General features: G+C 44.8%; 1 protein-coding gene across 3 annotated transcripts; it reads right to left on the bottom strand.

Moving 5' to 3' along the window:
• Window positions 1–553: 553 nt before the first annotated feature.
• LIMA1 (LIM domain and actin binding 1) lies at window positions 554–26085 on the bottom strand. Of its 3 annotated transcripts, none has more exons than XM_034071447.1 (11): window positions 26021–26085; window positions 23001–23136; window positions 20419–20464; window positions 18016–18456; window positions 12828–12936; window positions 11182–11342; window positions 8472–8579; window positions 6373–6424; window positions 5981–6096; window positions 3167–3300; window positions 554–2793 (listed from the first exon to the last, which is right to left on the bottom strand). In XM_034071447.1, exons 2-11 carry the CDS (start codon window positions 23117–23119, stop codon window positions 1785–1787), a joined length of 2295 nt encoding a protein of 764 aa, XP_033927338.1. In that variant the 5' UTR covers window positions 23120–23136; window positions 26021–26085; the 3' UTR covers window positions 554–1784. The 3 variants fall into 3 exon arrangements, with proteins under 3 accessions (XP_033927338.1, XP_033927339.1, XP_033927340.1); XM_034071448.1 differs by having other exon boundaries at window positions 26042–26056; XM_034071449.1 differs by lacking the exon at window positions 8472–8579.
• Between the last annotated feature and the right edge of the window lie 1649 nt (window positions 26086–27734).

The raw sequence follows: 27734 nt of genomic DNA, 5'->3' as shown, positions 1-27734 counted from the left end.
GGTCTGTTGTACACTTTATGATGTAAAATTGCTGCTGTGGTCCAGCTAGATAGCAGGCTGCTTCTCCCTTCTCTCTCCCTCCTTCCCCTATGTAGATGTCATACACACATCCGTTTTCTCATGCTGCTGCAGGACACTTCTAGGTCTTAGTCTCTGTCTCTCCCAGCCAAACCTACCTCAAGCTTAAGTGAAGATGACTGCAATACAAAACAGCTTATAGGAAGGAAGAAGAAAAAACCTCTCAGTTGTCCTCAGCTACCATGTCAGAGAACCACCTAAACCCAGAAGTGGAAGTGTAAAATACATGCACCTTATTTCTTTTGCCCATCCTGTTCTAATCCCTCTTCCCCAGGCTGCTGCATATGAGAACACGGTCTGCCCGTTTGGCTGCGAACAGGCAAAAAGCGAACACACAGTGTCACCTAGTGGCACCACAAAAACCACTGCCTGGTCTCCAGCTTCCAGTTACAACACCGGGATTTCACCCAGCTTCTCCCATGGGTTTTTTAAATGCCAGCTCTAAGTGAATCGAGTATGAATCCAGTCTTCAGGCTTAAATGTTCATGGAAATGACCAAACTTTATTGAAGGTTTTGTAGTTAGCAGGACTGTTAAGAAAGCAGAATATTTTACACCTCGAGTGTAGTGAGGAGCTAAATCTCAGGAGAATACAGTACAAATATAAGCTAATATAAAAGGGCATCCTCCTTCCACTGTTCAAGATTTCATTATTTTTAAAATAAATGAAGTCAAGTTTAAAAATGTACTAAGCTTCAATGCCAGCAATCAAAGTTGCACTGTTCAGATGGGTTTATTCCAGAGATTTTCCCAATGCAGCATAATTTCACAGCTGTAATGAAAAGATTTATGGCAGCTTGATACAAGTAGGATTTCAAAGTTGCCAAAAGGCCTTAAAATATTATCTGCAGTTTAAAATGAATGATGATGAACTCCAAGTAAAAAAAAAAACCAACAAAGAGCACAAAAACAAAAACCCCACTTCAAATGCACATGAAATGCAAAAGTAATGCCCTGCAGGCTACTGCAAAAGGGTTGAGTTGTCCTCAAAGAGATCTGTCAGTCAGCACAGCTTCTGGATAAGCACTAAAATACATGTGTTCCAGCAATGGGCACACCATTCCAGTTGCACAGAGAAAAACAAGGAGAAGGAGGAGTCTTCAATTGTTCAAAGGCAGTTTTGAGAATGAAAAATCACATTGCACTCAGTTGGAGATGGTTTAGTTGATTGATACTAAGCACAGAAATGTTTTAATTGTCAAAAAAACAGCTCAGTTGTGCCCTTTAACTGTATTTAAAGTGCATTAAGTTACCATTTTTAAAGCAGGCCAGAAAGTCCCTTTGAAATTGGTCCCTAAGCACTGCAGTAGCATTTGTAGTGGTAGAAGTAGTGTATTATAGAAAGCCTGTTTCACAACAGCACTGTGAGCACAGTGAAATTCCATAAATTGTTAATGAAATACGTAGTGAAGCTCAAAAGGGGTAAGACAGTGGGCGTACAGAACAACTCTGTTCCCACGCTGTGGACACAGATTACCTGTTGAAGCTATCCCACAGCTGGATACTTGCTTCCATGCACCTAAATATACTCTTTGCAGGCTTCCAGAGTATTTTCCTAGATATTTGAGATACTTTGCACACAGAATTCCCTTGATGTCGATGTGCAGTACAGCATTGCTTTCTTGGAGGACAGCTCTTTGTTAAAGCTAAAACCACCCATTTAAAAAGGCCCAGCACCTTGCAGTAAGATTTCTAGTAAAGGCCAATTTATTCATCATCATCATCATCATCATCTTCATAGTAACGATTCCTTTTGATCTGTTCTTCCACTGATAGATCTTCCACATCTTCACCCTCCCAGAACCCAACATCTTGGGATTTGCGATTCTGGTTAGGAGAGGATTCCTTAGCAGTCATGACATTGGCTAAGCTGGAATGTTTAGGAGAATTTGGTTCAAGGAATTCTTCATTTGGAATGTCCTGCTCTTCCATACCGTGTTCTTCCTCATCTGTCTCTGCATTCACCTGGCCATTTTCTACAAAGTTATGCTCTACTCTTTTGATACCAGACAATTCCTGTTCTTCCTCATTTTTTTCTTCTGCACTCTGGATCTTCCTATTCTCAACCTTCTTTTCCTTTTGCTTGTTGTCTACCACAACCTCTCTCTCCAATTCCTCACTTCTTTTCAACATGTCTCTCTCTGCCTTGGGAGGAGATGATGAATTCTCTGGTTTATGGCCTTTAACAGATACTGTTCTAAATGAGGCTGCAACTGTAAAGGGACGACTTCTCTCCTTCAGTGAGGAAGACCTTCTTAACTTCTTGAGATCCAGATCTACCTCCTCCAGCACATCTGGCTTGGAACTCTCTTCCTCTGGGGGCCACTTGGGTTTGAGTACTTTGATGCCCTCATCTAAGGCACTTCCTTGACTGCTTTGGTCAGATGGAGGCGGCCAGGCAATCCTGAGCTTTTTAGTTTCTGCTGGTCTCTCTTCTCTTTCAGGCAAAGCTGAAGCTTTTGCTTCCATACTTGCTGCAAGAACTCCTACTTTTGCAATTGGAGCATCCTCTACTCCAGGGCTTTGTGGACTTTCTGTTGCATTTACAACATGGACAGTTTTCTCCAGGGATTCTTCACATTCAGTTTTGCCTGCCCATAATTCTTTATGCTGCTTGTGTCCAAAGCCTTCATCATAGTTGCCTTTAGACTTGAAGAGCTGATTGAAGTGAGGCTTGCAGTAAATATTCCCACGCAGAGACGCATATGTCCCAAGACTGTTCAGGAAAATACAAAGTCAAATGTTAACATTCTGAGCCTCAGATAATTGTATATTTTAGTTATGTTACCAAAGAGATTCAATTTCAGTCCTCCAACATGTTTAGAAAAGACAGCCTTACCACCCTTCATGAGTTTGCATGACCTTCTTTTCAAGTGTCAGGAGTTCTTTACAAAGTTGGACATTTCCCCACTTAAAATTCCATTAAGAGCTTAAAAATAGACTTCATCAAGTGCAAAAGCCACTGTCAGAACCAGGAGTGTATTAACACTCCTACACTCCTCTCCAATTCACTGGATTATGGCTGCCTTCAGCTCAGCTAAGCTTTAGCAGAGGAAAGCTGCACTTCCCATGCGGAGCAGTGTGTTTACCTGAGTTTACTGTTGCAATAGGAACAGCGGAAGCAGCTCGTGTGAAACACCTGCTGGTTGGCAAAGAGCCTTTCCATGGGGTACACGGTCTTCTGACACCCAACACACGTTTCCTTCATTGGCAACTGAAACTTCTACAGGAAGAACAGAAAGTTAACTGGGAAATGAATCAGCTGCTGGAGACTTGGCTTCATGCACAGCTTCCAGAGCTCTCAGAAACATTGCAGCTATTCCCTTTCTGCAACTCAGTGCTAATTATGGTAGAGTGGGCTCTGGTGGGCAAGGAGTAGGAAGAGGCAATGACAGGCCCATAGGATTGCTGTGGCTTGACACTGAGCCAAGATTTCACCCCAGTGAATTCCACAGCTGAAGCATCCCAAGTGGTTGAGAAGGAACAATGAAGCTACCAGAATTCAGTTCTCTTGACTGAGCTAGTTCCCAAAAAGCTGTCTAATCGAGTTCTGCAACCTCCATTTTTCTTGACAGGAAAATGACAAAGAAACATTGAGGTAGATACAGTCAGTACAAGACTTACCAAAATGAGGAAAAAAAAAGTGCAGAAAAAGAGCTGAAATACCCTCAAAATAAAAGGTAGAGGGTGGGAGGGAAGAGGAATGGAGCAGGCTGCTCACAGTTAGAAATCACCCACTTTAGCTCAATGTTCTCCTCTCTTAAAGAGAAGCAAATTGTCTCAGTGCAGATACAGGCAGCAGGAAACACTTCTGACTCCATTTGTCCACAATTCCAGTTCTATCACAAAGAAACTACTCAGGTTTCAGGACACGCAGCCCTCAAACTTGCTCAAGACTTAAAGTGAGGAGGGCTTTGAGGTTAAACAGCTAAAACTGTTCATGTGCTCACTAAGAGAGCTTCCTGGGGGTTTAGTGCAAGGGTGAACTGTAACACTAAGGAGTCAAGTGTTGCTGCTGTGCTGCATGGCAACGACTTCAGATTCTGTTTCTGGCAGCATCAAGGAAACAAGTAGATTGTCCATGAAAAAAGGTCACTTGATGCCATTCACTGCTTGGAATCTATTAAGGCTTGCTGATAGGGAAGAGACTTTAAAGGAAAAATAAATAACAGTTGAAAAATTGACAATTTCAGGCTGTGTGTTGATTACAACTAGCAGCAAGGCAAGAGAATGCCTGGCTCCATACCATGGGTCTGCACGGACACACTGCTGCTGGAACTTTTCTTTGACTGAGAAAGAATTACCTGCTACAAACATACTAAAAAGCTTTAAGGAAAAATATGATGGCTAAAGAAAAACAGGAAGGTCACAGGAAGACATAATCTGAGCAATTTATTTATAACAGGCTGGAAACAATGGTTAGGCAATAAAAGTTACAGTCTGAGGGACAGGTTGCTGAAGACAGAGCCAGCCAAAGTCAGTTTGTCACAGCCATACAGTTTGCTGCCCATTTAATTCCAGTTTAATAGGTATTTCATTTCTTTAAAAGCATTGCTTGAGCTTACAGTAGATTAAAGTTGTAATTATGATGGCATCTTGACCAACAAAATACATGACTTGACAGTGCTGGCATGTGCTTCTGCAATGCACATCCCCGTCTAAGAGGAGGAACTTACTTGTATAACAATGAGCCCTATGTCTGGTGGAGAGGCGTTTTGGGGTGTGAAGAGAAAGCAACTCCTTTCCAGGCATACTACAGATAGGAGCTACAGGAGGAAGGTGAGGCCCAGTAAATATAAAAAGCTTGAGAGAAAGCTGAGAGTTGAGCTCACATTAGGAGGGAAGCAGAAGGCAGGAGTAGAGGTTAGGAACCAAGAACAGGAAACAGAAGCTGGAAGAGACAAATAGGAACCTTACATGAATAAACAGCATCTGGGTTTCTATCTAGGCAGTGCAGCATGTAAAGCAGTAACAAAGTAGAGAGCTAAAATGATTCTAATAATGTAAAGAGACAGCACAGAGGACCAAAACCCACAGGTTGCATGCTGTAAGAGTCTGAGATTAAAATGTTACAGGCAGCTCTCATTTCACATACTGACATTTATACTCCAGAACACTAACACTGGGCAGCCACATCTCACTGGTTTTCATGAGATCAGTGCTGTTCCTCTCAAAGATGGGGAAAACAACAAAAGCACAGTTGTTTCCTCAGGAGTGAGCCAGGAAGTCTGTAGCAGCCCAGGGAACAGGCATCCTAACTCCAGACATCACACGTGATGAGAAAGTACAGTGGGAACAAAACCTTCAGCACTGCCATTTGTGTCTGAAACGATTAGCAAATACATTCCTACCCAAGAAGTTCTCCATCTGCTTTATGCTTTGTAGCTCCCACTAAAGACAATGGAACATTCAAGACTTGTTACTCAGAATGTCAAACTCAATCTTTGTGGAGTCAGTCACCACAGGGCCCTTAATATAAAGTTACCACCAACTGCAGTTACCTTGGGAACAGCTGGAAGAGCAGGGTGGAAAGCCAAGTCCCGGCCTACTAAAGGCTCTGAAACTCAGTATCAGGACCTCAGTGCCACTCTCTGGGAGCACTGACTTTCCAAGAGCTCCAGCTCAAATCCCTTTTCCCCACAGTGAAGAGGAAGAGACTGCCTCTGTCACAGGCACACACAGCTCTAACAGCAACTCAAACTGAGTCTTTGAAGAAGAACTGAGTTTTGAGATGCTCTTCCATCCTGAATTAAAGTTCCCTAATGAACACAGATCAAATAGTGATACAGTTACTGCCAGATCCTTTGTGACCACATCAGTTGCATTAAGGCTTTTCAATATTAAATAGAGAAGTCAGTTGGTTTTAACAGTCACCAATGTTAGAGACTAAACAGCTGCTTTACCTTCACTGCTTTTGGCAGAGATGCATCTGTCTGGCCACCTGGTTTAGAACCAAAGTTCTGCTGCTTTGTGCTGACAGGCTTCTGAATGTCTGTCTCCCTCTCCAAGTTTTGTCCAACTAAGGGAATAGAGAAGGAAGAAAAGGCAATTACAATAGCTTTAAAACCAGGGAAAGTTTATGTTCATAAGACCCAGCCAGCTAAGAGCCAGCACATTTTTCCTTGAACATTCATCTGCCATTAAACCTTTGGATCTAGATACCATGATAGTTCTACTTTTCTGAGTTACCAGGAAAGTTGATATGAAAAGGAAACTAATACATGGGGGTGAACCTCCATGAACTGTTCTTCATCCCTGCAAAGTGCTCACTGTGGGCACTGAACTAAGTGCTTACCATTGCCATCCTCTAGGAGACCGGCGTGGAAAGACAAATTGTTCTCACCTACCTGCAAGAGAACATTAGACAATGAGCACCTTGGACCTTCTCAAGCCTGAATAATCAGGAGCTGAGTAAAACAGGCAGTTTGACACTGTAAGCACTGAAACAGAAAGAGACTGGCCATACTGAAGTGTACACGAAGCCCCTCTTTGTTTTGGCAGGCACAAGGCGGAGTCCAGCTGACTGCAAGAATGGTAGTCCTTTAGTAGATACCCTCATAATTTTACAGCTCTTACAATATTAAGATCATTTGCCACAGTGTTCACACACACACAAACTCCTATTTTTTTCCCCAAACACCTGTAGCTTGTACATCTTTATCAGTCTTCAGAAATCCTTGTGGATTTTGATGATGTACCTGCCAGGTTTTCTTACTTAGAAATCCCCAAGTAGTATATATTTACTGGAAAGCTCAAGGCTCCCTCCAACATTTGGCAACGTTGGGACAAACATGCCTGGACCTACCCTGTGTAGAGCTGGATATAAAAACCAGTTTCAGCTACTAAACACATTACAGATAAAGCTCTTGATGTGTATTTCTTTATTAAACTTGGCACTATTAAATCAAACAGTTGTAAGTAGCTACACTGAGAAACTAAAGCACTGTAACAAGATTAACTGCAAATCATCACTAATTCATTTTAGTGATTGAAAGGTCCACTGCAAGCAGCTGAAGCCTGCAAATTCATGAGGAAGTGAGTTACATATATTAACATATTTTGATTTAGTGAAGGAATAACTAACACTAGCATATGGGAAGTGCACCAGCGTGTTCTGTGGCTGTTAAGAGTCACACATGTCTGGCTACTAAATCCCAGATTCAGTGTGAAAAATGACAGAGAAGGTTAGCAAGTTCCTTTTGTTTCCTTTCTGTCAGTTCCTGACATTTAGTACTAATAGTTTTCATTAGGCTTATTTCCAAAGTCCATAATGTCATTTCAAAAGGACAAGCCTGGCTCTCAAACAATGTCCTGTTCAGGTTCCTTATTGCACCTGGACACCTCAACAAGTCACTTCCCAAATCTAGCTGAACACAAGAGGTTTTATTCAACTCTTCCATTCAAAAAATGGGGGAATTCTGATTTAACCAATGTTCTTTAACTCACCTTTGAGCAGAAAGCAGCAGAACCCAAAGCTGTTCAGCTGTCAGTGAGGAACAGCTGAGAGCAACAACCTGGCCCCCTGCCCAAGGCAGGCTGGAAAGCTCTAAAAGCCCTCCCGGCATTAGGCTGCCACGTGTTCCCAGTGGCTGGAATACACAGTACCCCAATTATTATTCAGCTACTTTTATCCCCTCTGCTGTCCCCAGTTTAGTCCACACAAGCCTGAGCTTGAGCTTTATTGTCTCACATTCGCAGGGTAATTTTGTCTCAACTTCCAGCTGAAGCTCAAACCCAGGAACAAACCCAAACTGGCATTCTGTTACCTTAATCAAAACTTAGGCACTAAGTGCAGAAGAAACAGTGACAAACTCCTTTTACTTGTGTCACACAAAGCTGCTCTTTTTACCTAGTGTAGTTCGAACAAAAAACCCAACACCAAACCCCATAAACAAACCAACTCCAGAGCTGTGAATCCCCTTTCTACAGTTAGGGAACACGAGACACAAATGTTTAGGGTAGCTTCACTATAAGCATCAAAAATCAGTGGCAGAGTAAAACCAAACAGAACACAAAAAACCCCACAAAACCATCAGAGGTTTCAGCCCTTGTCAGCTTCTGAAGCTACCAGGAAATACATAACCATGACACTGAAGGATTCTGCCACACTACAGACATGCCATGACTGAGACAGGGGAACCCTCCAAGAAACCTGAGCATTCATGTCTAGGTATTCCCTACAACTGCTTCAAGTCTTCCACGGAGACTTTCTTGCTTCCAATTCACAGTCTAAAAACATAACTTAAACCAGGAATTGTGCAGCATGCACACACTCTGTACCAGTTGCTCACATTCCATTCCTACATGGCTTGTGGAACAAGTACATCAGCTGTGCTTCTACAACCACTTCCACTGAAAGGGAAGCCCTTGACCTTCACAGCATGAGCATCTTACCTTCTCCCCATCCTGATAGGAAATGGAGTCCTCAAGACTTGGTGGCATATTCTCCTTCTGCTCAGATTTGTAATTCTTGAGTTCACTTTCACTGGCTTGAATCTCATTCTATAGGATAAAGCACTTAAAAGTTGACAGGTTCTTTTCCCCTAGGACAGTATTTACTTTCTGGGTTTCTTAACATCTTTTTTTCAGCTGTTTCCCTAGTATATACAGTGATATTTAAAAGGCAAGGGCAGCAAAAGCCATACATTCTCGGTCAGTGATACATTCTAATGAAGAGAAAAGATTGGGCTGTAGAATTTTACTATACTCTGCGGAAGGAATGTCAGCATTTTTCTCAACAACCCCTTTTTTCTTCTGGCTTGCTGTTTAAAACCCAACTCTCATTTCCCCTGCTCCATCCACATCTTCCTTTTCAGCCAGAAATGGCAACTTTTCATTTCAAATTACAAGTACGTCAAGACAAGCTCTAACTCAAGCACTGTGCGACTGCAAACTGTAGGAGATGAAAGCAAACCCTACCCTTGCTTCAATACTTGTCAAAACCCTAATGCTGTTATTTACAGAGATTTGTGCTCTTAACAAACTGACTTGCTTCAGATTTGCACAAAAGCATCTTTCACACTTTAGAAAAATTAACTCCAGTGAAACCTCTTGGTTCTTTCATTGCCCCAGGAGATGAGATAACTGCAGAAAGCCTCGTGCCTTTCACAAGGCATCTTCTCTGTGACATGAAAGAGAAACAGCCAAATGCCAGCACCAGCATCCTACTGGATTTTGTAAACAAGTCTGCACAAACCCAACCATGTCTAATAGGTTTGGGACTGAATTTTAATATCTGATCTCTAAATGTGCTGTCCATCATCTTTACTCCTCCCCCCCCCCCTTCCTTTACCATTTGCAGTGCATGGGAAAGATCGCTTCTCACCCTTACTCTAACCAACTGTAAGTGTCTATCAGTTTTAATGCAGGCCTAATTACACCACAATGCCCTCAAAATAGCTGTTCCCAAGAGATTACAGCTTTCCTTTGTAGCACAGATGCGACACATTTGAAGAGAAGGGAAGTACAAATACCACACTACCATATCAAAAGAGCCCTGGTTGCTTTGTCAGCAGGGAAGGGGAACATCCAAGAGTTAACGGCTGCTACTGGAACACAGAGGTACTGCAAACACTGGCCTCAGAAACCGTTATTTGCTCCATTTTATGTGCTGCCCTTGTCGATGTGCCAGGCCAGAATCAAAAGAGATTCTGCCAAATGGGACATCCTACAAGCATCAGGCCGAAGCCGCACTCCCCAGCTGAGATCGCTGGGGATCTGCATCAAGAGACATCGATGGTAAATCTCTTGCCTGGAGGCCCTCATTTAGTGGATCAACCACCAATCTGAGTCACAAACTGGAAAGGGCAATCTAACAAACTGGATCCAGGTGAGAAACAGGATGCTGCAATCAGCAGTTAATCACATTTGCTGCACTGGCTGCAATCCCTTTCCATTCACACAGTGAAGTTTACTCAACTTTCCTCCCAGGGGTTGCAGAATTAGGCCCACAGTGCATATGAAATTCAGAAATCATTTCAGCTTTTGCCTCTCTAAAAAGATACCCAGGAAACACACATTCCTCCAAAGCTTAGAACCATTCTTTTCAGCTTTCATTTCCAAGGCAAGTTTCCTAACTTTTAAAGGCCAATCCTCTTTTTAAAATCTATTACTCTGCTTAATAAAAACAATACTTTAGCAATAAAAGTTCCCATCATTAGACAAAATATCAGGCAGTTCCAGCAGTGTATTAAAGCACTTTTTAACAAAACTTAGGTTCTTGCCATCCCTTCAGCTGCAAACACTTCACCATGATTCATTAACTGCTCATTTCCTCACCAAATAGCTGCAAAACGGGCACAGGTTCATTCACAAGAGTCTAACTGGACTCAGATAATGGGTGGGAAGACCTAAAGGGAGGTGAAAAGCAGAAGGGAGGAAAACTGGCTGGAGATCCCAAAGCTGCAGGCCAAGAGATGCAGGTTCCATGCACTGTATGACACTGAAAGTCACTTCATCTTATTGTGCCTCAGTTTCCCCTAGCCTATAGCTGATGTACAATACAGAACTGAGCTGGTTTTAAAACAAACATGCAGAGAGCTAGAGAAATGCACAAAGAAAAAGAATGCCAGCTATAGAACAAGGGGTAATGGGTTTAAACTGAAACAGGGGATGTTCAGGTTAGGTATAAGGAGGAAGTTCTTCCCTGGGAGGGTGCTGAGGCACTGGCACAGGGTGCCCAGAGAAGCTGTGGCTGCCCCATCCCTGGCAGTGCTCAAGGCCAGGCTGGAGGAGGCTTGGAGCAGCTGCTCCAGTGGGAGTGCCCCTGCCCATGTCAGGGGGCTGGAACTGGAGGAGCTTAAGGTCCTTCCCAGCCCAAACCAGTCTGTCATTCTATGATTCTGTGTCCCAGAAGGACCTCAGTCAGGGTGTCAGGAATTAAATCCTTGGAAAACTTTCAAGGGTATTCCAGGAAGATGCAAATACTTATTTCTTCCTGCAGTATATAGCTAGCTGCAGCTCTTCATTAGACATGACTCCTGTGGGCACAAAGTTAGTTTCAAAAGACAGCATCATCTTCAGAAAGCCTGGTATCCATAAGATCTTCTTTCCAGTCTCAGGCTGGGACATAAATTCACTACTTTAAGCCAAAGAACAGACTTACCGTGGTGATGATGCCCGTGGATGTGCCCTGCTTGGACACAGCTGCCTGGTACTTTGCCAGCCTATCCTTTATGGAAGTCTCTGTTAAGCGAGGCATCTCCAGGCTTTTCTTGGTCTCTGCCTTCTCTGGGCTCAGCGCTGGACTAGAATCTACAAGATGCCCTGCAAAAAGCAGCATGTGAATAAAGGGGAACTTTGAGGAACACCAACAGATCTGTCTACAGAAGGATTTACAAACCCCAGCCCTTCACCACTCCCAGGACCACAGAAATTCCACATCTGAAGAGCATGGAAATGCTTCAGTCCAAGATTTCTGCTCCAAGCCTCATAGTTAATGCAGCTGGTTTCAGAAGGAGCATATTCACCAGATGTAGCAGCCAGTGGTCTCAGAAGTAATGAAAGCAAACAGTTTTAATGCTGAAGATTGGTTTACTGTTACTATCAAATCCAAGCAGCTGCTAGAGCGGCTAAATGGAAGTATGCATTATTCCTACAGTGGAATAGTTGTCAAAGTCTTTTGGGAAGCAAGGAAGGAAGTCTCCCCTGCCATTGCCACCTTCTCCATGAGAATCATTTAGCACATGACATGTTACAGATGAGGATATCAAGAACAAACACATTATGAAATAATTCAGTTTAGTCTCACAGGATCATTTGGAGCATCTCATTTTATCTCCAGAGGAGCCTAAGGCTTTGCAGAGGTACAGATCTCCTGACTCCCAGAGCTGTGCCCCATACTTGCCATTCATCTTTCATTTCTGCTGCCAGATGTTAGCCAAAGAGGGTTAAAAAGCCAGCTCCTGTGCCTGCTCAGCTATGTAACTTCCCTGTGTAATGGCCAGGTCTTCAGAAGTAATTTAATTCAATAAAGAATGATTAAAGAAAGACCTTTCACTAGTTAGTGGACTAAAAGGTTGCATGAATCATTAAGGTCCCTCTTGGGAACAATAAACTAATATAAGCAGTTCTTGCCATTCTCTCCAGAGTTGCTCAAATAAGAACACAATGTGCTTCACTAAGTAGTAAGTTGCATTGGCCATAGGCTGAAAGCACAGAACATTGTAAATGCTTTGTTAGAAAAGAGTCCCCAAACATAATTCTGCTCAAGGCATAAGGCTGGACAAGTATGAGGATGAGAATTAAAGCAAGAAGGAAGAAAGCATGTTGTGTCTGTTCACTGCTTCCTGCATTAGTTTGACTATTAAAAGTAGTTCTAGGATTAAGACACAGGGGAAAATGGGTTTCATTCCTTAACTTATAGAATGGTTTGGGTTGGAAAGGACCATAAGATCATCTAGTCCCAACCCCCCAGCCATGGGCAGGGACACTTTCCACTACCCCAGGTTGCTCCAAGCCCCATCCAACCTGGATTTGAACACTACCAGGAATGGGGCAGCTTCTCCGGGCAGCCTGTGCCAGTGTCCCATCACCCTCACAGGGAAGAGCTTATCTCCAGTGCCTTGGCTTCCCATGCTTAAGGGTATAAGGGTTTAAAATTCAAGACATTAATCAAATGCAACACTCACATGGACTTTACAGATGGAAGATGTACTTCGGAAGATGCATTTCTGACAGGCAAAAGTTATTTCCACTGTGTTGGTTATTTCCTGAACTAAAGCACAAACCACAGGCAGGAGGTTTACTGACCTGATGTGCTGAGGCTCTTCTCTCCTTGGCCAACATCAAAGTCCTCTGAAGAGAGGCTGTTTTCAGAGATCCTTCTCCCAACTGCTGTCTTCCTTTGTTCTCTGGGGACCTGTGAGAGACAAGAGCCACCCATCAGCTGCCTGCACAAACACTGTCCCCTATAAGCCTTTAAGCTGCACAGGTGTCAGTAGCAAATCTGCTTTGCAGGCAGAAACAAGTAGAGCAAGGGACATCTTATTTACCCACTATCAAGTTTGGTCACAGAATACCTGACCCTCTCCCACCTGGAAAACCCCCTCCTGAAGAGGTCAGCACATGCCCTTTGAGCAGTTGTCTTTGTTGGAGAGTCCCAGAATCACAAAAATCAGATTTTTAGGCATTTATCACTGCAAATATGAAACTCCAGCCTCTATTCCTACATTTCATACAGTTTCGTTTGAAGCTTATGTTCAAGGTCATTTTATGAATACTTAAAACCAGAAAACAGATGAAAGGAATGAGCTATTAATAATCTGCACTGATATTCAGCAATAGAAAGAAGAATAAATACTATTGTAATGAAAGTTATCTGAAGTTGTTTTGATTTGAACAGCTTATGCATTGGGTACCAAATAATTCCCTAATTAGGTCTGATAAGGCTGAAGCTTTAGCAAGAGAGAGCCAGAGATAAATATTCTCAGATATCCAGGATAAGCACTCTCTGGCAAGCTGCAGTGCTGGGCAGGGTGCTTTGCAGCACTGCCACACAGATGCTCTGGCTGGCTCAGTCACAATGATACTCATTTGTTGAGTCCAGCCCCCCAAAATCTGATGCTCAATGAAAGGAATTGTGAGAAGAGATGCCAGCACCTCTGAGAAATGCTCATGCAGTGCAGAGTTTAATTCAATTGCATCAAGGTAGGAAGTGTTCACACCTGAAAGTCAATCTATAAAATACCATTCCCTCCCTAGGAAGAGTTAAATCACAGAGCTGGTTGGAAATGAAGACTGAGGCTAATGTAAGGAAAGAGGCAGGTTTGGCAAGATGCTCCAACCACACATTCCCCCCCATCCCTGGCTTCCAACAAGTTTCTTATTTGCTGGTCACCAAAGTGAAGGAAATTCCAGTTCTTTTTTCACAGAACTGCAGTGTAAGATAATCACTGTGACAAATCAGGCTGCTTTGGCACACAGAGCAGCAACCTCACCAGGAGAGCAAAATGCAGCTGGAACCCCTCTTTTTCCATTAGCATGGGAAATATTTTCTATTTTTGTGGTTTTAAGGCTTTGGTAACTTCTCTTGCTGGCAAAGAGCTCAGCTATGACAAGTCTTTTCCTTCCATCGAGTGTCGATAGGTTCAGCTGGGGAGTGTCTGCACACTTGCAAGGACTTGCAGATTCCTCATTCTGGATAAACTAGGTGATTCTTATTCAGCTTATGGCAGCTTTAATGTCACCTTGAACCCACAACTCTGAAGCTCTTAAAATTCAATTTCCTCATTCAAAGGGTCTAACTCTTGACTAGTATCCAAAGATCATCCTTGCAGGCAGAATACATGATCCTTTGAAGATGCAGAAGACAAAAGCCCACCTGAAACCCCTGGTTTACACTGCCCTGGCTTTGGGGTTTGTGTTTTCATCATATGGCACCACACATGTTTTCTGGCACACAGCAGGAGTGACAAAGCTACAGAGCAAAGCCCAAGTTTACAATATTAACACACAAAGTTTAACTGGTAGCAGAGTGCATAGGGAAGCTCTCACTCCCAGGAAACAAAGGTCTTAAGTAATTTACATCCAGCATTTGGGCTTCCAACCTCACTGAAGGAAACCATCAGCACTCTCCAAGAGAAAAAGAAATGAAACAGGTAACTTGTTCAGGAAACCTCTTCTCATTCTATTTCAGAATCACACCTCTATTTATTCTCCCTGTAGTCTTTCTCCAGCAACATGATGCCCTCATGTTGAGAGGACAACCAAAACCTCTGTATTTTTATCAGCAGTAAAGGATTCAATACCCATCACACTTTCCTCTGCTTGACTCTGCAGGATGTTCCTGAAGGTTGCTGAGTCCTGACCTGGGAGCAAAGAGCTTCTCCCCATCACACCACCTCACTGTGGACTCCACTGCAGCAGGAAAAGGTCAAGTCTCAGAGGCAGCCATCTCATGACCAGCTAAAACAGACTGAGTTAATGAGTACTCCAAGTGTCCCAGTCCTGCCAGCTCCTCTCCTCCTGTCTTCTTTGCCACCTCAGACATCTGCAGGTAACAATTTCACCTGAAGAACTTCTCTGTAGGTAAGTATAACACAATTAGGTCTTGAGAGGAGAAACTCAAACCACCAAAATACAAACGCTTTAGAGTTCAGAGATATTTCTGTATAGGTCTTCATTCTAAAACCTATATATATATATAAAGTCAACGTTATATGGATTTTATATTGGCAGTTTTATGTTGTACGGGGAAAAAACAGAATAATAATGATAATAATCATGGCTTAACAAAGGGAAGATGAGGGTCTTTCCCCATTACAATCAATAGACTAACCAACTGAAGTCATTAGGGTGATTCTGGCTCATGGAAGGGAACACCTTTTGCATGAAGGAATCCCTGACTTCCAGCCTTATGCCTATGGCACTCTGTTCCCTCCACAGGCTGGCTGGGCCACAATTCCCATGCCACAGCTTCTGCCACTTGCAAAAAGATTGCTACTTGCATTCCTCCTGTGTGGAAAGCCCCAAGGTTCTATGACAAAAGAGGTGAGTGCAGAGGTACCTAAAACAGAGTTAAAAGCATTTTCCGTGGGGCACAAAGAGCTGTTGGGCAAAAGACCAACTCAAGTTACACCTATTTCATTATATGCCAAGTGTATCAAATGTGACCCTGTACATGAGGTTTGTTACAGGAGACAGTTTTCTGCCTTAAGGGAAAAACACAAACCAACTTGGAGACAGCTTTGTAAGGAATACTGCAGATCTACTTTGCTCTTTCTTTCTTTCTGCTCTTCCTTGTGTACTCTTTTGCTATCACAGGAAGAATCCTTTGTAGTTGATAAAAGGGCTGATGTTCAGGCTTTGCTTAGTGCTGAATCAATCCAGACTGATATGCCTGCCTCTAGCATGGTTACAGCAGCTTTCTCCAAGAAGATGCAATAAAAAAGATCTGCCTTTTATCTAAGTTGCAGAAGATGGAGCAAGATCTGAATGAATAAATGAAGAAACTAGAAAGTTTTGCATAAGCAAACCCTGGAAATGAGAATAGGTTTGTTTAGAGTGGGTGTCTGAGTCAGGAAATCCAGGCTCTAATCTGGATTCTTGCCACAGGCTTGCCCAGCAACCAGGAAAGTTGTTTTATCTTTAAAAGCTGCCATGAAGTTACAGCCATTTTGCTATTTGGCTTCTACAGATGTTTTATCAGCAAAGCTCTGACAGCACTTTTACCTTAAGACTTACATAAATGCCATGGAAAATCGCCATCCCAGCTGAATTTACAGTTGGACTTGATGTTCATAAAGGTCTTTTCGAATCTAAATGATTCTCTGAGGTCTTGAATGCACTTAAACCAGAGCTTTAGCAATTCACAGAGTTCAGGCAAAAAGCGTAAATGGAAGAGGCAATGGCAGAGCTTGCAGTTAGGCAAATTTACACCACTGCCATAGTTGCTTCCTACCTTAGTGAAAAAGAGCTGTGTCCCCATAGTGCTTCAGTATCTTTATTGTATGGGACTGCATGACATCATCCTCCAGGCCTCAGATAAGTTCCCAGAACCAGGAATCTCACAATAGTGCTTTCTAATTGCAAAGACACCCCCTCTCTCCCCCATACAATCAAACTTCAGAGCACTTTGTGCCTTTTCTCTTCGAAAACTAAAAAGTAACCAGATGTACTTGGAATAGGAACGTACTTTGATCCTAACCTGAAGAGTTTCATACCTCCTGTACAGTATTGACTGGGCTCAGGCTGTTTTCAACGATCTTGGAATTACTAAACTTGACAGAAATATCACTTCCAGAGCTCCGAAACAATTTATTCCCCAGGCTAAGCTAAAGTTACTTGAAGCCCATCTGCAAACCGGTACTTTTCCTGTGGAATCCTGACTGAGTAATCCTACAGGAAGAGTTGAGAGCAGCGCTATCAGCTCATCCTCCACAGCCCACCCCTTCAGTGGACGTGACAGTATAGGCAGCTCTCACACAATGACAAAAGCCTACAAAAATCCAAGTTGTGAAATTCCTCCATACAGACCCAAACCTCACTTGAACACTGAGATGCTCCTCCAAAGCCCTGAATTGGTGCATATTTAAACAACTTTTGCACCAAAATCGCTTGGTTTGCTCAATAGTGCAAGAAAACCACCCGCAGTCAAACAAAGGCCAGAAGTAAAGGAAACTATGAGAAAACTGGAAAATCCACGAGCATCAAGGCCTCAGGACTATGTTGCAAGTCACTCGCATATGCAACTCATTTTCTAGTTAAGCAATTCTCCCCGGGGACACAGAGTCTGCAGTCCACATGCAGGATCACATTTCATGAGCAGTTGTAGGAAAAATGCAAGCCCTGTGCATTTGCAAGTCAAAACTAGTGAAGGCAGGAGCCTGTCTGCCTATCTCTGCTGATTCCTCCCTCTCCCCCCCCATAAGAAACATTTAAGATAGAAAGATGAGAGAACAGCAAGGAAAAGATGGGAGCATTTCACAGCACATACATCTCTCTGCATGTGCCTCTGTGCCACTCACTGATACATACATAAAAGCCCCTCAACTCTGGCAGTACCTCCACCTCCACTGCAACCACCCGAGGTTGTTGAGCTCACTTCAGTTACTTCTTTTAACACATACATTGTTTTACACCATACACACTCACATAGCTCATCTTAATGCTCAGACACCATACAAACAAACCCAACTTGCTTAAAAACCTCACACTTCATGAATTCCATACTTTTCTCTCTTAAATTGCACCCCTTTCACAAGCAAATTCGCATCTCCACTGAGCAATCCCCAACAGCCCCAACTCCAAGCGCTCCGCCGGGATCCGTGCAGCTGAAGTAAGTTATTAACACCCACAACGTTAAGTTTCAACTAAAACAATGAGTACAATTATTTGCAGAGTCAACAGATAAGAACCACTCCCTCCAGGGACTTTTCCTGATGCCCAGGAGGCAGCAGAGCTTTAGCTTCTCTCATGATTGCAGGGGACAGATCCTTACCTTGGGCTGGGTGGCTTCACCCTTCTCAAACATCATCTTGAGTTTGGTCAGAGGGACGCTGTACTTCTCGATCTTCCCCGACGAGTCCGTGTTTTCGCTGGCATCCGGCTTCTCCACCTCTCTGGGCTCTCTCAGGCAGTTTTCCATCCTGCCACTCTCTGCTGAGTGGCTTTTGGGCTTCCTGCTGTCACCACCAGACCACTGGAGCTGGCCAGGGATGCGCTCAGCGGATGGAGCACCAGCACCCAGGCTCTGCTCTTCCTCTGGGGAAGAAATGGGGCTGCTCCCGAATCCAAGCCCGGGGTTTGTAACCTTGTGCACAGCACAGCTGCTTCGTAGCCTTTCCGTCTGAGACTCCGTTCCCAGCACTGGATTCTCCCACTTCTTCTTTAGCACACTCAGATTCCCCCTTTTAAAATGAGGGGGAAGATTTTCTGTGTTCTACGAAGAACAAGAAGTTAATTCCAGTTTTATGCCTGGTGAAGCATTAAAGCACTTCCTTTCTATGTGAAAGGAAGCTGAAGGCTCAGCACTGAGCTCAGCTCTCTGCTTTTTCAGACAGCTGTGAATAGTTACAACTGTGCCACATGGAGAAAGCATCCAGGATAGGAAAGGAAGGAGGGGGGGAGAAAAGTCAGGAGCTAAAGCAGGAAGTGAGCAAACAGGATGGCCTTATAAGGGAAAAGGGAGTCAGGCCCTGATGAGTTAAATGACACAAAAGGCTTCAATCCACACATGAAGGAAAGGGACCCAACACCACCCAAGGGTCTCGGGTCCTAGAAGGAGCAAACAATAGCACAAGCAGCCATATGAGGGGTGGGTAGTGTGCCAAATGCTGCAATGTCTTCCAGCTGCTTCAGAAGACAGCAATCAGTGCAGACCTTCCAAAAAGCTTAGGATTAGCTTTCAGAAACCACCACTTTTGGAGCTATGTATTTCTACTACCAGTTAACAGCAGTGTTTGAGTTACAAGAGATCCACCAGCAGTATTTCATGCCACCCAGTGTAAGGCTCAAGCTAAACACTGACAACAAACACCTTTTGGCTCCCATTTATAAATACCAGACCATTTACTGGCTTTTTTTCTTCTATTTCACTCAACACATTGAAAGCTCTTGCCAGGAAACACACACACAAGCTTGCAAGTGCTGCCTTACCACTGGGAATTAGATGGGGCAGCAGTTAACCCTCACATTCAAGTGCTTCTCAAACTGGTTGTACTTACAAGTAGTTACATCTCCCCTGAGTAACAGAGCCTATGTTTGATTCATTCACATCAATATCATCATTGCATTTTTGCTGTCTCTCCCTTATGGAGACCACTATGTCTCAGACTCACTGCAAATGGAACAGGTTTGCTCGGCTTACAGGAATTAAACAGGATTAGCAGCTATATTAGGATTTAAATCTCTCACCCTATTACTCTTCTGGTCACATTTTGAACACTGCTTTGCAAATTAACTTGAATCCACATACTCTTCCAAAAACAATCAGCTTGTGCTGACTGCATTGGAAAGAAAGGACTAAAGTTATAATGCAAATGTAATGTAGCAGAAGGACTGAAAATGGCACAGCAGGTTTCACAGGAGCAGCTCTGGACCCAGCACACTTGTTCTTGCTTGGAACTTGCCTATTCCCTGATCACAAGCAATGAAAATTTAAGACCAGAGAATAATTTCTGGGATGCTCTATTTATCACACCTATATCCTGCATAGACAAAAGCGTGACTCCCAAGCATTAAAGAGATGAAGGCAGCATGCTCTACCACAGACTTACCCATGTATCATGAAAAGATTTAAACAGAAATGAACCTGAGGATGTGTGTGAACAAAGACCATCAATCTTAGTGCCTGGTACTTCAGCCAAGGTCCTCTGACCCCAGAACAGTAAGTGCAATGAAATGTGACACTGTAACACAGCCAAAAAGGATGCTCTCCCTCATCCAGGGGTCTGAACCCCATAAGGCTCCTCAGAGAAGATCCCCCTTAAGGGATGCTACAGCTATTAAAGATGCACACACGTTACATTTAAGAGAGGCTGGTGGCTTCTTGTAAGCAGACTTATAAATCTAGTTAAGAAAGGAAGAGGTACCACCCCACTGCCTACAGCTAAGAACAAAGAGGTGGATATTCATGTGTTGTGGTTAACTCATTTTGCCTTTTGCTGAGGAGCGAATTGGTGACTCAACAGATTGCTTGGGGCAAGGAACTTCATTTGCTTTCCTTTCATTCACATTGGGAATGGGTAGGGGGAATGAGTCAAAGCAAACACTATGTCTAAACCAAGTTTTCTGTAGGACATATGGCAGCAACTTTGATATTCCAAAAATCAACTGTCACAGCAGCATTAGGGTAGATTCTTACTGCAGGCTCTGGCTTATTGCCCAGGAAGCAAGTACTTACACTTCTTTTTTTCTCAGCAGTGGCTTCTTCAGCTGCCTTCTGATACCTTTGAGATAGAAGAAAGAGAGAGACAAACCCAACACAACAGTTTTTCAATCAGAATACTGAATGCTCTTTAAGACAGCTGAGATTGGGTTCCCCCCTCCCCCCCAAGGATTCCCTGCACTTCCTGGACTTATCAAATTAAACCAGAGACTTGAAAAATAGCAGCAAACAGCACCAGAGCAATGCAAAGTGATCAGACATTTTTAAGTCATTCAGTTTACCATAATAACACACATGACTATTGTTTTCATTCCCTAAGCACTCTGAATCTCAAATCGAGACAGTTTACCTTGGAATAGCTGTATTGTTTCCACCAGGCAGCTGTCTGCTGTGCAGGAATAACTCAGCTATTGATCCAGCAGCTGCTGAACTGCGACAAATCACAGCTTGGCATAAGCAGGACATCTACAGAAGTGCCAGTTCATTCTACTATGCTGGGTTGTAAACTGTACCAGTTCAGCAGTTGCTTCAAGAGCAGCTGAACCATCCCAGCAGTGGAACCAGTAATCACAGCCCTCTGAAGATAAGCCACCCTGGATCATGAATCAAAGTCCTTTAAGAAGCTAAAGGAAACTCCCAGCAATCTGCATACCACTTCACTGGGCAGTAGCACACCCACAGCCCCTGCACTGCACAGGGTGAGCCCACTCTGCTTTTGAGATGCACAGATTAGTCAGATGTGACACATTTTGCCATTTGTAAGCAGAGCTTTGCCTTCTGAAGGGAAGAAATGTCACCCAACAGCTGCTGGGGCAAATGGTGTTTTTACCTTTCTTATCTGTGGAATTCTACTTTTGATACAACTGTGACTGTGTTACATGCAGTAAACAAGGCACTAATATTACAGCCACCAGCTTCAGCCTTCACATAATGGCTGCGGTCAAACCCATAACTTATGTGTATCATAGTTCCTTCCAAGAGAAACAATCTCATGTGCAGATAACCTGCTCTATTACAAGTTTTCCTTTATCACATTTGATTTTTTCCTGCTGTAAATAGCATACTCTCATGTAGGTTCCTCCTCTTGTTACCCTAGAGAGTAGACAAACTGCACCCTCACTCCTGCTCCACCAAGCTGCATTCATTGTACAGACTGAAAGGAGTGTAGCTGCCCCTCTTTAATCAATGCAAACATATTAACCTATGTCTCTGTACCCCAAAGGTTCCCAATATTGAATGAAGCATGCTGAGAAAGGAGGATTCTGGAGGAAGATAGCTCACTACTGGAAACAGCCACAGAGGGCCATGGGAATGAAAGTTAAGTACCATACTGGAGAACAAACAAGGACTGAAGAGACCCAGACAGCACACACTGTAAGTTCCCCCACCATAGCACACTGCTCAAGTCTCTGCTGCTGCAACTTGCATGTCTCTGACCTGACAAAACCAATAATCTAAACACTTTATGGAACAAAAAAAATGGTTTCGTGTACAAATATTTAGGTAAAAGCAATTTAGAAAAATTATGCTCCTCACTGTGAGTGTCAGTGTTGGCAAAGCCCATAAGCAGGACTGTGTTTTTCCAAGGAACTGATGCTGCTTATGTAGAGGGACCCTACTTGATCAGGGAACAGCAGTTTGGATTACTTCCAGTAAGCCCTTTGCAAAGGATTAGCCACATGCAGCAAGATGACCAGGTTCTGTAATCAAGCTTCAGTGAGTGAATAAATCACCTTAACGAGAGCAGTCAAAGCAAGCAGCTTCTGCCCAGGACACAGTACTTAAAGTAACTTAAAGAGCTGTGTTTGTGTGAAGTCCAGGTTGCCAATTATCCATCTAACAGACTCCAGAAAGTTTCTCCCACCCTCAACATTTAAACACTCCAAAACCTTGCTACACTATTAATGCAATAACCAAGGACTTGGTTGCCCAAATCCCATTGAAAATCCAAGCTGTAGTCTATATAATTCCTTAAGGAATTAAAAGCTTTTCCTATAGGCCACTACCTCTCAGCTTTCTCAGTGTATAAAATGATTGTGATTTGACTGTAACCCATCATCCATCTCTCAGAGAAAAGGGAAGGGGGCATGTGAAGAACACAGCTACTGTGACACAGTCTGATGGAACTCTTACTAGAGGGTTTCATTTTGTCACCACCAGTTTCTAACTGGTCTCAGATTAACCAGTAATGTATTACTGCTACTTCATGGGGTACCAGGCATGAAATGCCATGGTAACAGAGAAACCTACGTACTTTATGGCTTTAGCAGTTCAAGATTGTTTCTGCTGAAGTAAAGCCCTAATGGCAATAGCCACCTACATTCCCACACTCTGCCCTCAAAACCAAACTGCCATTTGTAGCTCAACAGAGAACATTATATCTGATTTTCTGAGAACAGAAAGAAGCTATTCTGACCACTGAAACAACAGAACATCAGCAACTGGAGAAACCTTCACCCAGCACACATTAAACCAGAGCTGAAATGCCTTACAGACCCATATTAAAGAAGCACAGCAACTGCCAGTGAAGCATTGCTCAAGGTACCAGCTGTCAACCTGCACACACAGCTTGTGGTCAGCAGCCTCACAGCACTTACTTGGAGAACCTCTCCATGAGAGCTGACGACTTGTTCCTGTTGACGAGAGAAAGCTCTTTTGCAGTGATTTTCAAGGACTGTGAAGTCCATTGTCTTCTATTAAACGGGGAAGGCTCCATCTTAGCACCACAAATACCTGCGCAGGAGGAGAGCACAGTGTCAGCAACAGGAATTATGTGAGCACAAGAGTAGTTTAATCAAGTGATTCCATACCAAGCCACCATTCAGGTGCTCCCGATGTACTAAGCCCTAATCATTTCAGGACTTTATCTGGCAATGGACTTAGAAAGAAGACATCAGATTAAAACTATCATTTCCTCTTCAGACAACATTAAGATGAGGCCCTTGATAAAAACACCAGCCACAACAAAAGGGGTGAGAGAGAAGCCACAAGCCAGGAGTGGGAAGCAAACTGTGGCTGAGGAGGATGTGGATGTGAACTCTAGGTTCCCCACACATACACACAGGCTCCACGAAGCCCTAATGTGCCCTCTCTTGTCTGGTTTCTGAACCAAATGTGCTGGCATTTATGTAAGAAAAGGCTGGAGTTATGAAACCTAAGAGGATGTAATTCCTACACAGACATTTCTCATTCACTCTTGTGGTGCTCATTCTGAAGGCAGCAGCCGCTTCCTCTGTGAGCTGAAACAAGTCTCCTGTTCATGGAGGCAGCTGTAAGCCTCCTGTTGCAGTGGCTATCACTTACCTAAAGCAATAGCTTTCACTGCCTTGTCCTGCTGTAAATGGCAAGAGATTTTGTTCAGCTTTTCAGCACAGAAGGCAACAAGACTGTATCAGATTTTCTTTCTTTGCACACTTGGTTTTCTTTTGTGGAGGAGGAAAGGAGGGGAGATTAATTTAGAGTTTGCTGATAAGACAAAAATAAAGCTGTGGGCCAACGCCTTTCCTTTTTTCCTCTTTTCTTTTATCCCTGCCCTCATGTCACACAATGCCTGCAGCAAGTGCCTTGCCTCATCCTACAAAGCTAACACAAGGCAGGCTGAGCTCCTTCTCCTATTTGCCGTCAAATTCTTTACTTGATTTGCACCATTAGAACTCTGGGGGTGTGAGTACAGGGCTGCCTGAGCACGAGTCACGTCCTAAAGGGAAGCATCTTAAGCCAACTTTGATAGAACAGTGAATCGAAGGTAGGAAATGCCACACTTCTGGAATCCTTGTAGGCATGCAAGACTTGGGATCCTGTAGTGCCTCTGCCCAGAAGAACTGGCGGTGTATGCTGGGAGTCTCAGGGAATTCCAGTGCAGAGATGGGAGCTCCGGGCCTGCGAGGTGCCCAGCCCGTGCTCCAGCCAGAGGAACCCTCCTCAAGTGCTGCTCCCTGCTGCTGCACGGAGAGAAAACAGGCTGCAGATGAACATGCTGCTGTCTTGGCCGATAAGGGCAGGAAGGATGGGACTTCTCCAGCATCCCTGAATGCACCTGATGCAGTGAAGAGACTGACACCCCATGGCAGTACATGGGTTAATCAAGACAGTCATTTAGAGGCTGCTTTTAGATGTACAGATGGAACTATCACAGCAAGCAAGAACAGTTGAAACACCCTGAAGATGACTTCTCCATGGTACATTTCCAGCTTCCAGCTCACAGCAGCCTCTGAAACACTCACATGGCCCCTTCCAGCTGGCCGAAGACACTCAGACTGCAGAGCTACTTGCTGGAATTCCTGCTTTCTCCAACCATTTCACATCACCTCTCCTGTCCAGACTGGACTAAGAGCAGGTCACCCTCCACTTGACTGGCTGAAAGTAGTTACCGACAGCACAAATCACAACCCACAAAGGAAAAGGATCTAATATAAGAGGAGTGGTCCATTTTCTCCCTTTGCAAAAGGCATATTATACATGCAAATAAAGGAGCATTTCTGTGATTACAGGATGTTGATGCCCAGTAGCAAACATTTAGCTTATGGCTTTAATAAAGCCACAGCATACATCTGCAGGGATTACACACAGAACTTACAGCTCTTCGTACAGAACCATGTCCATGTTAAAAAGGATGAATTCCGAGGCAGCCAGGTAAAGCCACAGTTTAACCTTTGGTTTATGGTTAACCTTGAGCCACAGGGAGCTCACCTGAAGCCACACTCTGCAGTTTAAGCTGCCTGTCATGAGAAAGCAAAGCCCAGTTTAACTGTTCAGAACAGAAGCCCAAGTAGTGATGCCCAAGCATCCACTCCACTGCAGCCTGTGCTGCTCCCACAGATGCTGCTTCTCCCCTGCCATGTTTCATCCCGTTTTCCTGCTATTTTCCCCATGAAAGCCTCAGGTACCTTAAAACAAGGAGGCCTAGTTTGGCAACAATCTCTTTCTAAAGGCAGTACCTGCTGCGAGGCCATTCAGAGGCCAAGTGAAGCAGAGTATCTGGGATCTCAATCACTGCAAGAGACAGAAACCAGATCTCTGGGATGCCCCAAAACTTGTGCTCCACACCTTTAACACCACATTCCCAGCACATTCCCATACATCCAGAGCTCTTCAACCATCTCCTCACCTTCTTTGCTGCTCCTGCTTAATAAAAAAGTCATTCCAGGAAGCAGCCCTTTATGGTATGTGTTAAAGTTTAAACGGGATGGTGAGGATCCTGTGCACTGCACACACACCGATGGTGCGGATGCAGCGCAGAGCCCGCAGGAGGTGGAGCAGGACCCAGAGCTGAGCGAGGTGTGATTGGAAAGCACCAAATCAACCTCCAATAACCGTAACCGAGCGTTTTAACGGGAGAACAAACCCGGGAAGGCCCCGAACGGAAAGCTGAGCAACACTCGCCCCTGCGCGGGGCACGGGCACCCCATGAGGTGCCAGGAGGAGCAGGACACGAAGGAAAAGGCCTGGCCGAGCGCTGCGCTCCCCTCCCGGCCGCACCCCCCGAACACCTCATCCCGGCGGGGCAGCACCGGGCTCTGAGCACGGCCCGGCCCGGCCAACGGAGCCCCGGTACCGGCTCCGAGGCCGGTAACGACCCCCCCATCCCACCACATCGGTCCCATCCCGCTCCACGCACCTGCACCGGGCCCGCCCGCACCTGTCACGGCTGAGCCGGCGAATGCACCTCCGAGCCGGCGGCGGCGCCGGGCACCCGCGGAAGCCCCGCCCACAGCCCCGCCCACAGCCCCGCCCCTGGCGGGGGGCTTCCCCAGCGCATGCGTACTGCGCCTTCACGGCGGTGTTGCCTGGGGTCTTCCAGGCTCTGTGGTGGCAGAGCTGAGGTGGCTGCGCTCGGGGCTGCTCCGCTATGGAAGAACCGGGGGGTGTTCGTGTGTCCCGGGTCCCCCCTCTGACCGCTGCCCGTGTGCCCAGCGCTGAGCACCTCACGGGTGGGTCGGGGCCTCCATGGGCCCGCTGGGGGTGAAGGGTCCCGCGGCCTGGCACCGGTTACACAGGCGGCCCCACACTGTGTGAGTCAGAAGGTGTTAGGTTGTGAGAAGGGGCTGAGGGCAAGGAGCCCCCGTGGGCTCCGTTTGTTGTTGTACAAGGAGAAGGGAGGGTTTTCCGCAGCCCAAGGAGATAAGCAGCATTCCTGAGGTACCGGGAAGCTCCTGTGCCTTCGCTAGTATGGAGTGCTCTCGAGGGGGTTATGTGAGCAATGTGCTCTCAGGAATAGCTTTAGCTTGTGCATTCCGTGTTATTCCTCATAATGTGTGAGGTACTGAACTCCTGAGTTAAAGTAACTGCAGACAGTCATGGACTCATGCAGTAGTTTGGGTTGGAAAGGACCTTCCACTCACCCAGCCCCAGCTGCTGCTGTTAATGAGGACACGAGTTTAACGTGGCCTTTTTCACACCCACAGCTCCCGTCTGCTTTGAGCCATCCCAGCATCCTCACTCTGTGCCTGTGGAGCCTCCACCGGATCCCCGGAGCAGTGAGATGGGAAGTGAGTGGTTAAAATGAATCCATTTTATGGCTGTTGCAGCACTGATGTCAAATTAAGGCCTTCCAGTAAAAAACCCTGAATGATGGCCCAAAAGATGCGTTCCCTGTGTAAGTTACAGGCTTTGGAGTTGAGCTGGCATCGAGTGTGTGTGCTGCTGGGACAGAGGCATGTCCTGGTGGAGCAGATGTGACAGCAGGTCAGGTAAACCTACATGTGCTGTCATTAAGGGCATGACTTGTACAGGAAATTGCCTGTTTATCTAGATGATGTGAGCAGGGCACTTCGGGCTTGATTCAGTTGCCTGCACAGAGGTATCTGTTGCTGTTTGAGGCACCCTCGACTGCCTGACACGTCCGAATGGGGTTGGTGGCACAGCACAGGGCAACACAGCACCCCTCTGGGCTGGGTTTCTGCTATTCCTGGGGATGGGAGCACCACTGTGCATCCCAAATGACACCAGCTGCTGATGCTTAGGTACTTTTAGCATGTCATTCCCACTGTACCAATGTGCAGGCTCATCCATCCACACGCTGTAGTGATCTGGTTTGGCTAAGGGTTAGAGGGGAAAACCTTAAATAGAGTGAGAAATCATCCTCCTCTATGAATACCTCCTTACAGAAGTGATCATTTGAAGGGTTACACATGATGGAGTGGTTCTTTTGAAGTGTTGGGAGTACAAAGTTACACCACAGTAGTGCTGTAAGTTTAATTACCCACCTAGCAAAGATAAAATGAAGCATCTCACTACTGTACATGACTGCAGCTCACAGGTTGCTAATCAAAACCAGGGATGAATAATGACATAAAGAAAAAGCCAAACTGGATTCATGAGAGTCTAAAACC

Source organism: Melopsittacus undulatus, chromosome 21 (genome assembly GCF_012275295.1).
Source record: "Melopsittacus undulatus isolate bMelUnd1 chromosome 21, bMelUnd1.mat.Z, whole genome shotgun sequence".
Classification (NCBI taxonomy): domain Eukaryota; kingdom Metazoa; phylum Chordata; class Aves; order Psittaciformes; family Psittaculidae; genus Melopsittacus; species Melopsittacus undulatus.
The sequence above is the reverse complement of the archived record's forward strand: the minus strand, read 5'-3'. Positions and strand labels throughout refer to the sequence as shown.

Excerpts from the sequence above, each read along its gene's own strand:
- LIMA1 (XM_034071447.1), bottom strand. The coding sequence starts at position 23,119 with ATGGAGCCTTCCCCGTTTAATAGAAGACAATGGACTTCACAGTCCTTG. Across the intron at positions 18,457-20,418 it reads CTGCTGAGAAAAAAAGAAGT|AACACAGAAAATCTTCCCCC; the intron begins GTAAGTACTTGC and ends TGTTCTTCGTAG. Across the intron at positions 12,937-18,015 it reads GTGAAGCCACCCAGCCCAAG|GTCCCCAGAGAACAAAGGAA; the intron begins GTAAGGATCTGT and ends TGTCTCTCACAG.